This window comes from Gadus macrocephalus, chromosome 7 (genome assembly GCF_031168955.1).
Source record: "Gadus macrocephalus chromosome 7, ASM3116895v1".
Lineage (NCBI taxonomy): Eukaryota > Metazoa > Chordata > Actinopteri > Gadiformes > Gadidae > Gadus > Gadus macrocephalus.
Window position 1 is genome coordinate 203584 of NC_082388.1, and position 14102 is coordinate 217685.

General features: G+C 39.8%; 1 protein-coding gene and 1 long non-coding RNA gene across 7 annotated transcripts in view; one reads left to right on the top strand and one right to left on the bottom strand.

Annotated features, from left to right (window-relative positions):
• The window catches only part of LOC132461195 (uncharacterized), a 54304-nt gene that overhangs the window by 39146 nt on the left and 1056 nt on the right, over positions 1–14102 (top strand). The gene's annotated exons all lie outside the window — the stretch shown is intronic.
• On the bottom strand, positions 647–13838 carry LOC132461192 (uncharacterized). Of its 6 annotated transcripts, XM_060056240.1 has the most exons (8): positions 7578–9088; positions 4761–7442; positions 4078–4436; positions 3952–3995; positions 3403–3877; positions 3114–3266; positions 2935–3027; positions 647–2231 (listed from the first exon to the last, which is right to left on the bottom strand). In XM_060056240.1, the coding sequence occupies exons 3-8, from the start codon at positions 4423–4425 to the stop codon at positions 1920–1922; spliced, it is 1425 nt and encodes a 474-aa protein (XP_059912223.1). In that variant the 5' UTR covers positions 4426–4436; positions 4761–7442; positions 7578–9088; the 3' UTR covers positions 647–1919. The 6 variants fall into 6 exon arrangements, with proteins under 6 accessions (XP_059912223.1, XP_059912222.1, XP_059912220.1 ...); XM_060056239.1 differs by lacking the exon at positions 4761–7442 and adding an exon at positions 13503–13838 and having other exon boundaries at positions 3403–4436; positions 7578–7653; XM_060056237.1 differs by having other exon boundaries at positions 3403–4436; positions 7578–9089.

Sequence of the window (14102 nt, forward strand, 5' to 3'; positions counted from 1 at the left end):
TCCACTTTTCCACTTTTTGCCTACTGGCGCGCGGGTGTGTGTGTCATGTATGTATCATATAGAAACAACGTGGATCTAATTTGATTGGATGTCGTTCCGCACACAGGTCACGTGCAAAGGGAGATAGAGCGGTCAGTGTCGTGTAAACATACATTTTAATCTTTAGGTTCGAGGAAAGTAGCAAGTCTTTTCAAGTCAAAAGGGTCAAGTCCAAGTGAAGTCACAAGTCACTGATGTTAAAGTCCAAGTCGAGTTGCAAGTCTTTTTAGATTTAGTCAAGTCGAGTCTAAAGTCATCAAATTCATGACTCAAGTCTGACTCGAGTCCAAGTCATGTGACTCGAGTCCACAACTCTGGTAAATGGTAATGAGGAAACCCTTCAGTTTCATTCAAACTCACTTCTGTTTCATTCAAACTCACTTCCGTTTCATTCAAACTCACTTCCGTTTCATTCAAACTCACTCCCGTTTCATTCAAACTCTCTTACACATACTACTATACTCTCTTACATACACTACTATACTCTCTTACACATACTACTATACTCTCTTACATACACTACTATACTCTCTTACACATACTATACTCTCTTACATACACTACTATGCTCTCTTAAATACACTACTATACTCTCTTACATACACTACTACACTGAAAAAAGTTTTTAGTTCAACTAATTAAAATTTTTTAGGGTAACAGTTCACATCTATATTGTATAAGTTGAGCCAATGAAAAAATAAAACTTGTCTCAAACTGTATTTTCTATGTCCATGGAAACTATATTTTAAGACTTGGCCAAAATCATATTTTCTTGTTAAAAGGAAGCCAATTAATTTAAATGTAATGTTTTATCTAACAAAAATATATAGATTTTATCAAACAATTGTTTATCATTTAATAAATACAACTAAATAGAAATTATTTGTTTTATCCAATCAAAGATATATATTTTATCAAACAAATATTTATTATTTCAGAAATACAACTAAATAGAAATTATTTGTTTTATCCAATCAAAGAGATATAATTTTATCAAACAAGTATTTATTATTTCAGAAACACAACTAAATAGAAATTATTTGCTTTATCCAATCAAAAAGATATATATTTTATCAAACAAATATTTATCATTTAAAATATAAAACTAAATAGAAATTATTTGTTTAATAAAAAATATATATATCAATAATTCTCATGACACATTGATATCAATTAACTAACTTATAAAATGATAAAACATGACATTTTACAGGGTATCTGCATGGTTGTAATTTAACACTTGAGAAATGGAATTCAAAAACAGTCAAAACCCTGATTTAAATTAACAGTGTTCCAAGTTACTAACGTTGGGATGCCAAATCTGGCTGAAATGTAAAGTCGTCCTGATTTAACCAAACAGTGTACAATTGCAAGACATCAACGGTGGGTTGCCAAACCTGGCTGAACTGTAAAATCCTCCTGATATAACCAAACAGTGTACAATCCCAAGACATTAACGGTGAGATGCCAAACCTGGCTGAACTGTAAAATCCTCCTGATATAACCAAACAGTGTACAATCCCAAGACATTAACAGTGAGATGCCAAACCTGGCTGAAATGTAAAATCCGTCAGTCAAGTCTCAAGTCAGTCAGTCAAGTCTCATGTCAGTCAGTCAGTCAAGTCTCAAGTTAGTCAGTCAGTCAAGTCTCAAGTTAGTCAGTCAAGTCTCAAGTCAGTCAGTCAGTCAAGGCGCAAGTAAGTCAGTCAGTCAAGTCTCAAGTCAGTCAGTCAAGTCTCAAGTCAGTCAGTCAGTCAAGTCTCTAGTCAGTCAGTCAGCTCTCAAATTAGTCACACCACATATGTATGCCAGCTAGTCAGCTGCAAAAGCAAACACTACTACTGACTAATGCTACTTTACTTGCTACTGTTACGATGCAACTAAGCTGTACTGTATAGCTGGTCGTAGAGCTTCTTGACCTTGGTGGTCATGCCTTTCGGGTCCAGCTCCATGAGGACTTTCTGGATATATTCAAATGTCTGTTTCAATGTCTTTGGATATTCCATATTGAGAACATAAAGGAGTCCCATGAGAATGGCGACAGCATTTGCGACAGACGGCAACTCGTTCACAACCTCTTGTCCCTCAAGTATAATGCCAATGTCTTTGGGTGCAGCTTGTGCATCTCTGATGATGTAGATTGCCATGGTTGCCCCCTGAAGAATGTGTTCAGCCTCTTCCTTCTCCGACACCTGGAAGAGAACAGAACGAACAGTAAAGAACATACAGTGCATTCGTAAAGTATTCAGACACCTTCACACCCCCCCCCCCCCCCCCCATATAGACTTAATTTTAAATGGATTCAATTAACTCATCTTTTTTATCATCAATCTAAACAATATCCCATCATGACAAAGCAAACTTTTTTTTTAACCCTTGTGCCGTCTTCGGGTCAAGGAAGGAGGAAGGGGGGAAGGGAGGAAAGAAGGAAGGTAGGAAGTAACCATAACAACCACTCATGCAATATGGGAAACACATGAAATAACCTGATAAAGAAAAATACTGCACAGAAAATATTACATTTTGTTAAATGGCAACTACAATGTAAACATGCTACTAATGAGATCCTTGCTTGTGTTGTATGAACTCTAAATGTACGACGCTTTGGATAAAAGCATCTGCTAAATGACATTGTAACAAACAAATTCCTTGACTTTCCACATGGAATATGCTTTTTAAACTTCCATGATATTCCAGAAATTCCATGATGCGTGGGAACCCCGGAAGATTATGCAGTAGATGTGGATGGATCACAGAGTTTCTCCTGACTAATGTTTCAGATTTGAGTTTGAATAGAATGTACCCCGATTGTTGAATATACAGTGCATTCGTAAACACTCATATCAAGTGGACAGTCTTAGCTAGCATTACACCTGTACAGTAATCTTGCCTTACCAGGAATTCTTGGACCAGATCATCCATTGATTCTCTCATGTTGATGATGAGACATTTGAGAGCGATCTCCCTCCTTGTACCGATATCAGTATCCTGCATGAAGACAGTGACAATGATTAATAATACTTGTTCAGTCCATCCATTCAATCAGTGTGAGTTGACAAAACATCTGTACATACCTTTTCTACAACTGGCAGGAGCTTTGTCTTCTCCCGAGTTGCTCCACCCTTCTTTCTGACAACCTGAATCAGTTCGATGCACTTCTCGTCAAGTTTCTCCATGAACCTTGCTTCAAGGGGTATTGTGGTTACTCTGTGGAACTCTGCATTTATCTAGGGAACATACATATATACAGTATAGAGAGATGGATAAATGACATGTGCCTCAGGCAAAAGCATGTGATTTAGCTTTACATTCATTTGATTACATTTTACATTTTGATCCATGTTATGAATAAAGCCAGTGTACCTCTTGGACTTCGAAGAGTGCTGGCCATCTCTCAATAATATCCTCCAAAGATGCTTTCTTGTTGACAATTTCTTGCCTCCGAAATGCGAACGTCTGAGCCATCTTCGCTCTTATTGTTTTGCCATTGTTCCTTTTCTTTACTTCAGTCAAAAGGGCTATTCTCTCTTGTTCCATGGACTCAGGGGTCTCGCCATGAGGTAGAGATGGGTAATGGTTAGACTCGGCTCTCCTGGGTTTTTTTATGTTCTTTGCTGGGTGGGCGTCGGTGGGGGATTTTCTTTTGACAGAATTCACAGTCAGCTCGTCAGATGATGAACTGTGTGATTTTAGGTATGTGCGATAGTTATACATCTTCGTCTTGAGCCTCTGTTTCCATCCGTAACTGTGGTTGAAGGACCCTGGTTCTTTCAGACAGGGGTGTGTCTGTGTGAGCGCCTGTGCCACTTCACTCAAGTCTGCATCACTAGGATAGGATCTGTACGAATAGACTTTGTCAGCGAGTCTTTCAAGTATGTCGGAAATCATTTTAGAGCTGGGAGTCAGTCTAACCTGGTTGCTCTGATACTCTGCATTTCCAGCCTTAAGTTGAGATTCTGTGGAAAGTGAGAAAGTAGGGATGATGAACACCTTGGGCCACTGCTCCTTTCTGAAGGTGTCCGAGGAAGCGTCGCTTACAGGTAATGTATCATCTGAGCATGCAGATGAAGAGATACTTGCATCATCTTGGCTGTGAACATTGGCCTCATTCACAGAGAGGTCAACTGGCTCAAAGACTAATGTCACAGGGGGGGGTTGAACAACCTTCAAAGTGGCAAGATCCTTCAGGTCTGAAGTTTTAGTCAAGTTAACCCAACTGCTGAAGTCAGCATCGTAGTACTGAAGCCGTATTTCATTAGTTAGACCAGAAATATTCTTTATTTCTTCGATGACTTCGTCAACGGAGCCAGGGATGCCATTCGGAAGCTCCAGCTTGATGCAACTGTCCTCTTCTAAAATCACCAGGAGCCGTGTGACACTCGCCATGTCTAGAGATCCTGTGAGTGGGAGGGAAAGAGAGGGAGAGACACCTTAGGTACCCATTAACCCCATACCAGATTGACAAATTAAACAATATAAACAAACAAAGAAATAGGTATAACTAAATTATTGACACTTAAAATTAGGACATTAGGCTTTCATTTCAACTAACATTTTCTCATTTAAGGGAGAATTCCGGTCATTTTCCAAATAAAGCTCTAGGTTCCTGAGTGCTACCATAGGAAAAGTCCTGAAAAAAATATGTCCAGCCACGATCGAGCTCCCCTGCTACTAGCTGCACAACAGGAAAAAACATATAAGAGATATTGACTCTTGCAAACCTTAAACGTGAATATATCGCTTCAGGGTGATAAGCCTCATTGTCCCAACTGTGTAGTCTGCCAAAGGGTAAGGATCAGTCAGTTGAGATGGCTCCAGAACTTCTATCTCCTTTGTAGGCGAGATTTCAAGTTGATAGGCTCTAAAGTGTTCCAGGTACCAAGCACTTAGTTTCCTAACAATGAAGACCAACTCCTTTTGGAGAACCACCATCTGGATGATTTCAATAAATGCAGGCATTCCTTCAAGTGAACCATGAGCAAGGATCATTCCAAGTCTGTAGTTAAATCCATTATAGGTGACGTTCTCGGCCAAAGACACTTCCTTCACGTTTGGGTTCTTGTGTTTCACAGCCCGTGCAATATCATCTTTCAGGACATCAATGCTAACAGTTGAGAACTTTTTCACTTCCAGGAGAGGTTTAGGAAAGCCACAGGTGTAAATATGGTGTGCCATGGATAATTGGTGTCTCTGTGCCAAGGACAACAACACATTTTTAAAGCATCGAGTGTGCCGCACAACTCTCTTAAAAAAGCTATGCTTCGCTTCGAATCGTAAAGTCCAAAGAGAAACTAAAGGGCCAAACTGACGAATTAGCTGTGGATAATGTTCTAAGAAGTGATGCTTAGGAAGCAAGTTGGTGTCTGGGAAAACCTCCTTGAACCGCACTCTATGCTCAGAGATTTTGAAATTCAAATAAGCTATTGTTTCATCAGTATGCACCGGTGTGACAACAAGGTCCACAATGTCCTTTAAGTCAGTGAGGAGATTCCAGGCAGGTTCATCAGCAGGCACTTTCTGCCCGAGGAGGAGTGGCAAAAACCTGATCAAACTCCAATTCTCGTGAGAATTGCCACCAACTGTTCTCCTAATTTTGTAGGTCAGTGGCACAGGATGGGGGCAATTTGCTTTATCAGTCCACTTGAAGGGGAAAGTTTTTATAGAGTCATTCAAAAAGTTCAAAGTAAAGTACTTCGAGGTGAGCACAGAGAGACACAGAGCTACTTCAACTGGAACAATTCCTTCAAATAAATCATGAACAATGTCAGGTGGAAAGCCAGTAGTGACATTAAAATGAGTAAGTTTTTCCGACAAAACACACCTCCTCTTAACACCAAAACAATTGACCAATGATTCTTCCTCAAGGGTTTTAAGATGTCTTCCGTGACCCTCCTCTGTCCTCAAAGAGAATGCTTCACTCCCTACGTCCCTTGTTTGAATTTCTAATTTCGTGGCTGTACAAAACCTACAAATGTATGCACCAGAAAAACTCTCCAAAAAACCAGCAATACCGTGGGCACCGAGGTTGTCAGCAACAACACATTGAATTGTTCCCTTTACACATTTCCCTAACTTGGGCACAAATATTCCATGTTGTTCCAAAATAAGGATATCACTAATCAAAGGTTCTAGAACAATGTCATATCCATACAACTTTACATCATCACTATTAATCAATGCAGCCAAGTAGATTGATGACAACGAAGAATGAGAACCAGGTGGCAGATTGCCTAAAATCCAATATATGGCACAGATTTTATGTTTTTTACGCGATGTGCCAAGGGGGTTGCACACCTCAAAATCATCTATATAGAGAATTAAGGAAACGGCACACTCATTTGAGAAAAGTGTGTTTTCTTTAAAAATTGCACCATCCCAGAGACATCTGTAAACCTGCTTCTCACTTAACACTGATTGAAGTTTCTCGTTCAAATTAACTGCACTGCTTAGGATAGTCTCACAGTTCAAAACCTGCTGCAACGTTTTTAGTACAGGAATATATTGAAAAGACCTTCTGTTCTTTTGGTCAATTACAAATTCTACTGGTTCCACTACACTAAACTTAGTAATATAATATTTGTTGCGCTTCCATGCAGTAGACAATGGGCCTTGTGTTCCGATAGCGAGTTGAATAGGATGTGATGTGCAGATTTCTGTGGCTAAGTCTTGGACAAGTGATCCATCTACTTGACAATTGTGAGCCCCTAAAAACTGAGTGATAGTCTTCTGGGTGACCGGCACAGAAACAGTCCCAATGAGATATTGCAGTTCCTCAAGGAGTAAATTTACAGCTGCACTTGACACCAGGTAACTATGTTCTAATTTCAGTAAAACTGAGGCTAATTTTAGCTCAACATCTTTTGTCAAATCTCTAGGTTCTTCAAAAGTTGGTTCATCAAATAGTAAATCTTCATTCAACTCAGTGTCACTGTTACTTGAATCTAAAGCAGAGGGATTGACGATTGACCTGTGAACTATTCCAGGTTTTAAATCTCCAACTGTACACACTTTGTGTTTTCTCCATTTGTGAGTGTGAAAACTTCCATATATGTTGGTTTGATATGAACAATCAACATACATACAAGGAACTGATTCATTATTCTTCAAATGTTGGCCAATGTGGTGAAAAAAGTCAGTTTCAGTAGAAAGTTGCGAGTACCCACAAACGTGGCACTTCAAATGTGAGATCTCTTCTGTTGAGGATTGCTGAGAAAAGTGGTTTGTAGAAAGATGCTTCTTTAAAGCATTCCATGTTTTACATGAAAATGGACAGTTTTCATATAGACAGAGGTAAGGATGGTGCCTTCCATAATGTTGATGATCTAGTCTATAATGCTTAAGCAATTCAGATCTTCTGGTACATGAATAGTCACAGTCCTTGCACCTCCACATTCATCAGATACCTGAGGAAACAAAAGAAGAAAAAAAAATTGAGGGACAAGCGAACCCCCCCCCCCCCAAACAGTAAAAAGTGAGAGTCTCCAAACAACTGTTCTAGGGCGTTTGTCTGTGTCTCTCTGCTTCTATCTCTGTCCTACCTTAACAGCAGCGATGATAAGGTCGTGGCTGAAGAGATCTTTCCACCGATGATAGAGGAATGTGATGATATCCTAGCTAGAGTGAGTGAGAAAGACAGTTTGATTATCTCATTCTTTGTAAACATAACAAATTTAAATATTCAAATCAATGACAGATTATGATTTAACTTTAATGCAAACAATGTACTGTTGGAGACCTGTGTGGACACCCATATAGAGACGTGCGTGTATGTGTGTGTTAAGGCTGAAGTTACCTAACTATCTGTTTAATCTATGTTCGTAGTACAACCCTCTGGTAACGTTAGCAATGTTTCTCATACATAGGCTTTACCTGGGCACCTGTCTTGAGTTTAACTCTGTTTATTTTAATTAATGTCTGTGAAAAATTAGGTTTCAAAATCATGAAAATAACAAAAACAGTATTCTCTGCTCTAGGCGCTAAAAAGCAACTGAACAGCCTGGAAAAGAAACTGAACCGCCTGGTTCATGCTGAACTCCCTTATAAAAGTACACAATTTAAAACAGGTCTTGTTTGAGTAGTCTTAGGGACAAGCAACATGGATGATATTTATAAAAAAATAACATTTTGTTGTTATAATTCGGCACCTATTTTGTAGGCAAATGTAGACTTATTTCAGTAAAAAAAACAAAACTTAAATGACCATGATGACTGACACACACACACACACACACATTTGCTAAATAAATGTATAATAAAATATAATTAACTACCCACAGAGATCTTAAGAATTAACATATGAATAAGTATATGAAATTATGTTTAAAGTCATGGAACAATAAGCAGTATCATCTGCTCTGAAATGCTGGAGGTGTGTGGAGATACTGTACTCTGTCAAGCTGCCTGCAGAACTCCCTTATAAAAATAAGAAAAAAAAAACCATTTACAACAAGCCTTGTTTAGAGGAGTCTAGGATAAACAACATAGATAATATTGAAAAGATAACATTCATTAGCCACTTCAATGTAATTCGGCACATATTCTGTAGTTAAATGTGGACTCATTTCGGTAACAATGTAACTTAAATGACCAGTTACCAGGCGATCCATCACAATCATCGTTGCGTTAATTTGACGGTTTTTTTCAATGGAGTTCAGTATTGACGTTACTCACGTGGAAGGAAATTCCCATCAAACTATCAAACTAGTCAGTGCAGAGGGGTATTCCATCAAAGTAGCTAACGAAAGCGGCTATTAGTTGATTAAGCCTGGTTAGAACTAGCGCCAACTTCTACTTGAGGCTAAAGCCGTTCCATCAACGCAGTTCAGCCGCGCCTTGCTCAGGTTAGTTCAAGCCAGGCTAACGTTATCCTGGATTACGCGCGTTCACGAGATATGTAACCAGCGTTGAATAAACCGTGAATGTCGAATCATCGATCAAATGTCCGAAAATGTCCGAAAAGGACCGAGCGGGATCTTTTCCAGCGGATTGCCATAGTATGGCAAGCAGAGTGTGCCACAATTCGACTTCAATGAAACGCGTTCTGGAAAACCGGAACGCGTTCTGGCGCGCGTGCTGGCGTTTCAGAACGCGTTTCATTGAAGTCGAATTGTGGCACACTCGGCTTGCCATACTTGTGGAGGTCTATGAGGAGTACACGCATATAATAACTCAAAAAGGGAACACCGTAACCAATAATAGAAACAGAGAGGCTGCCTGACACAAAAATCGGCGATCTGTTGAATGCATGAGTAGTATTAAGCGTAACATATTTTAATATAATATTGACCATGGATTTTAAAGCAGGTAGATAGTCTCGAGTTAACGTGTCGGACTTGCACCCGGTCGTCCGGGGTTCTATCCCCACGCAAGTAATAGTAATATAGGAAGGATTACTAGAGAAATCAAATAACTTTTCATGCCAATTATTTTCCATTTCTTTGAATATTCTTAATTAGGGAATTAATACAATTAATAAAGGTTATTACAAAATGAAGCCAACGCCAAGAATACTAGCATTAGTCTGGACGCGAACTCGGGTCGCGCATATCACTCGCAGTGCTGCTAGACCATTCACCCAGCAGCTGATTAGTGATCACGCGATAATACATACATTTGTGTGAAAATGTGTTGTGAAAATAGCCACAGTTATAATAGATATAGCAATTAATTGAATTATTTAATTTGCATCATTAGACCCTTAGTGAAAATATACGCTGTTTGTACTTTATATATGTACATCTATGACAAAATTGTGAGGACTAGTTTTGGCGGAACCTTCTGATGGTAGCCTACAATTGTTGCTGACAGATGGATTTCTCTGAAACACCGCTCAAGTTAGCCTGACAGTTAACCTGCTCCCGACCAGGTTAGTTTGGTCGGATAAATTGCCATGGTTACTTAGCGGAAATTCCCTTAAGTCATATTGATGGAACGCAACTCTAGCTGAAAGAAGCCAGCCAACGCTGATTGGCAATAGCCAATCAGCGTTGAGCTTGACCCGACGTCACTGGCAGAGAGTAGTGAGCTTGGACAGAAGCATACGGCCGACATCTTTCTTTATTCTGTGTGGAAATAGTAACATAGTTACGCCATTAAATGCTTTTATGGAAACATTTTTAGCGAGAAATGTGCATTTTACTTTCATAATGTTCGCTCGGTGAATGTGAAGGATGTTTGGTTTGATAGTTATGACGAAGAGGGAACGCTCCGTTCACTTGCATGGACAGAGACTCTGGTTACTAAGCAACCTCAACGTCTTGGCGGACTATATATCTGCTGATCAACACTACGAATGCTGGAAACACAGCAGACACACCATGTGAAGTTATTTAAAACGATTATTGTTATTTATATCCGAGATTATTTAATCTAACCCGATCTAAACTCTATCACCCAAACACGGCGGCGTTTGGGTTTCCTACCTCGGACTCCAGCGCAGCCATGTCCATGGCAGCCACGGCCGGCAACTTTCTTTATTCTGGGTGGAAATAGTAACATATTTACGCCATTAAATGCGTTTACGGAAACATTTCTAGCGAGAAATGTGCATTTTACTTTCATAAGGTTCGCTCGGTGAATGTGAAGGATGTTTGGTTTGATAGTTATGACGAAGAGTGAACGCTCCGTTCACTTGCATGGACAGAGTCTCTGATTGCTAAGCAACCTCAACGTCTTGGCGGACTATTTCTCTGCTGATCAACACTACGAATGCTGGAAACACACCAGACACACCATGTGAAGTTATTTAACCCGATTATTGTTATTTATATCCGAGATTATTTAATCTAACCCGATCCAAGCTCTATCATCCACCCAAACACGGCGGCGTTTGGGTTTCCTTCCTCGGACTCCTAAATCCAGCGCAGCCACAGGCTGGGGGGGGGGGGTCTCATCTACGCGCGTTACGCGCGTATCTGACCATTTTTGACACAAAATGGTCAAGCAACATTTTAGCTGCGTTACGCGCGTACATGGTACGCGAGGTACGCGCTTGGTGTGTTCGCAAAATGGTGCTGTGCCGATTTACAAACGTCGTATACGAGTGAGAGTATTTAGAAATACACTGCAATAAAACCGCATACCAATGTCAAATAAACCACATATTAAATGAGTTTCACTTATATTACCTTTTAATTAATGTTGAGGTCACGTTACATGGTTCTTGCACCATTTTTAAAGTCAAATTTAAGACTTTTTAAGACTTTTTAAGACAAACACATACATAAATTAAGACCCAAAAAATTTCAGAAAAATTATTTGATAGAAAAGGTGTGTATAATTGAGTCACTTATCGATCAACCGTAGCCGTAGTACTAGCAGTAGTGGTACTCTTGCAAAGTTATCTCGGAAGCGCGTGGACACGACGATACGCGAACACATTAACGCACCCGTGTCACCCATAGTCACCCATGACCCGTCGCTTAGCAACCGGACACGCTGGGGTTGATATGTTACCGGACTACTGTAACTACTAGTACGGAGTGATAACAAAGACATGAATCAGGCAATAAATCCACCGTCCTTGACAGCGGTCAAGTTTGGAGTGCGGAGTGGACCAAATGCGAACTACTGCAGCTTTCCTAAGTTAAACCCCAAACTAATCGGAATAAGTTTATGCATGTCGATTATAGCAGACTACACCACCTCTTCTGTAGCCGAATAGAATTATATTACGAACAGATAATTGTATTCCGATTGAGGCGTATTATATGATCCTTTTCTATTCCGATTGAGCTGTTCTTCCGCTGATCTATGCGGATCAGATGTGTCCATGTAAACACGGCTGACAGTGAACACACACACACACACACACACACACACACACACACACACACACACACACACACACACACACACACACACACACACACACACACACACACACACACACACGCTTTGAAGCCGAACTTCCTTATTCGAATATAATGCGAATATCAAAAATAAATCAAAATTCAAACGAATATTAGGCAGCCCTTAATATTCGAACCTGTTATGGCAGGCCAAGAGGGAGAGCGTCGGAGAACCCGACGCAGTCTACTCATAATATTGTAATGACCACGGAAGAGGCATTGAATGAAGTATTGATTAGACAGCGATTTATTAGATACCTAATAAACCGTCGGAACACGCAGGACCGGTAACCATAGCAACGCCGGTAAACAAACCCCGCGAAGCCCAATCCAGGTCTTACTGAAGGAATTTAATGGTCAAAATATTATTAATAAATATTCGAATATTAATATTAATAAACAAACAAACTTCGAATATGATTTTTGGCAAAAGGTCAAAGCCCGTCACACAATTTAATAAATTTACTGTTTGGAATACTTACATTAAAATGATCCAGCATGAACTGTGATCCATAGTACCGCGATAAGACATGGCTGTCAGTGTCGTCCGTGGGCCAGTACCTCACATGGATATCCATCTGTTTGCTTTTAGTGGTTTTGTTCACTCATCGAACATGAGGACGTACTGTTTATCGTTTACGCTGCGTGACAGCTCTCTTTTTATGAAAGATGCAATCCCGTATTTGGCAAGATAGGCCGTTTTGTTTTCACCGCAGGTGAACGACTTCGCAAACTCAGAATCTGGGAACATATCAGCCAAGACGTTACTAATGTCCTCGTTCGATTTGAAGGAATTATGTCTGCTCACCGTGTGGAGAACCCACAATACCTCTGCCTTCTGGGTTTCTGGTGGCGACACAAAGCCGGTTAACGCCGTCTGATGTGAAGTACTAGCCACGGATGCTGAACTTTTCAGTCCACTTCTTTCAAATAATACGGGCATCGGTGTAGTCCCGCTAGCTGCCACGGAGTATATCGGATATATTTCTGCGACCTCATGTGGGACTCAAGAGCTTTTGCTCCCATGGTCCCTAGTATGAATGCCTTTCGGGATAAACGACACCTTGCCTCGTCACCTGCCTTCTCCAACCACCCCCGAAACGTATCCTCCTCAAACCATTTCTCATTGAATTTGCACTGTCCCATCCTGAAAGTAGCGCAAGTTGGCCCAATGATGTCAACCGTCACTAGCTAAAAGTAGCGCCAGCAAGCTAGCCTACAGACGCAGCTGCAGGCTGCAGATGCAACCGGCCCCCCGATGACTGATGTCAACGTTAACGTAACGTAACACTCCTGAAAATGCCGTAATTAAAAGACGCATTAGGTGATTTGTTGTGCGCGACAATTTCCCTTAGTCTTAAAAAAACCTCTGCAAAATTTAATACCTAGAGCAAATTTACAGTAAATTTAAGACAATTTATGGCCTTAATTTTACACAAAAAAAATTAAGACTTTTTAAGACTTTTTAAGGACCCGCGGGAACCATGCGTTAGCTACACTAGGCTAGCTAGCAAGCTACATTTAGTTAGCACCTACCAGAGAAATAGCCAGTGACAAACAGAGAAATAACAGCATTAAAAACAGCAGCATATGATTATTGTTGTTTTCACTTACCAGAATATAATCCGTAAAATGTGGATATGATGCTACCAGTCTCTCTCTGGCGCAGGAACAGGTCCAGGTCGGTTGATGCCGCGTGGTCTCTGCTCAAGTTTAGTTTTATGTGCGAATGCGCATGTGCGGCGAACCTATGCGTAATCCTAAAATTATGCATTTGTCAAAACAGAAATGTCTTGGTTTGAGCTCTTTGCGAAATTTAATGTAAAAATATTTATTTTAAACAATTTAATAAATGAAAAAATATTAATTGGAAAAGTAAAACAAATAATATTAAACTGCATGGAAGGACAATTATAAATTGGATGAAGTACAGCTCGAAAACATTTTTACAGTGTATACACTCTTACATACACTACTATACTCTCTTACATACACTACTATATTCTCTTACATACACTACTATACTCTCTTACATACACTACTATACTCTTACATACACTACTATACTCTCTTACATACACTACTATACTCTCTTACATACACTACTATACTCTCTTACATACACTACTATACCCTCTTACATACACTACTATACCCTCTCACATACACTACTATACACTCTCATACTTACATGTAAAAGGAGTTTAATAGTGG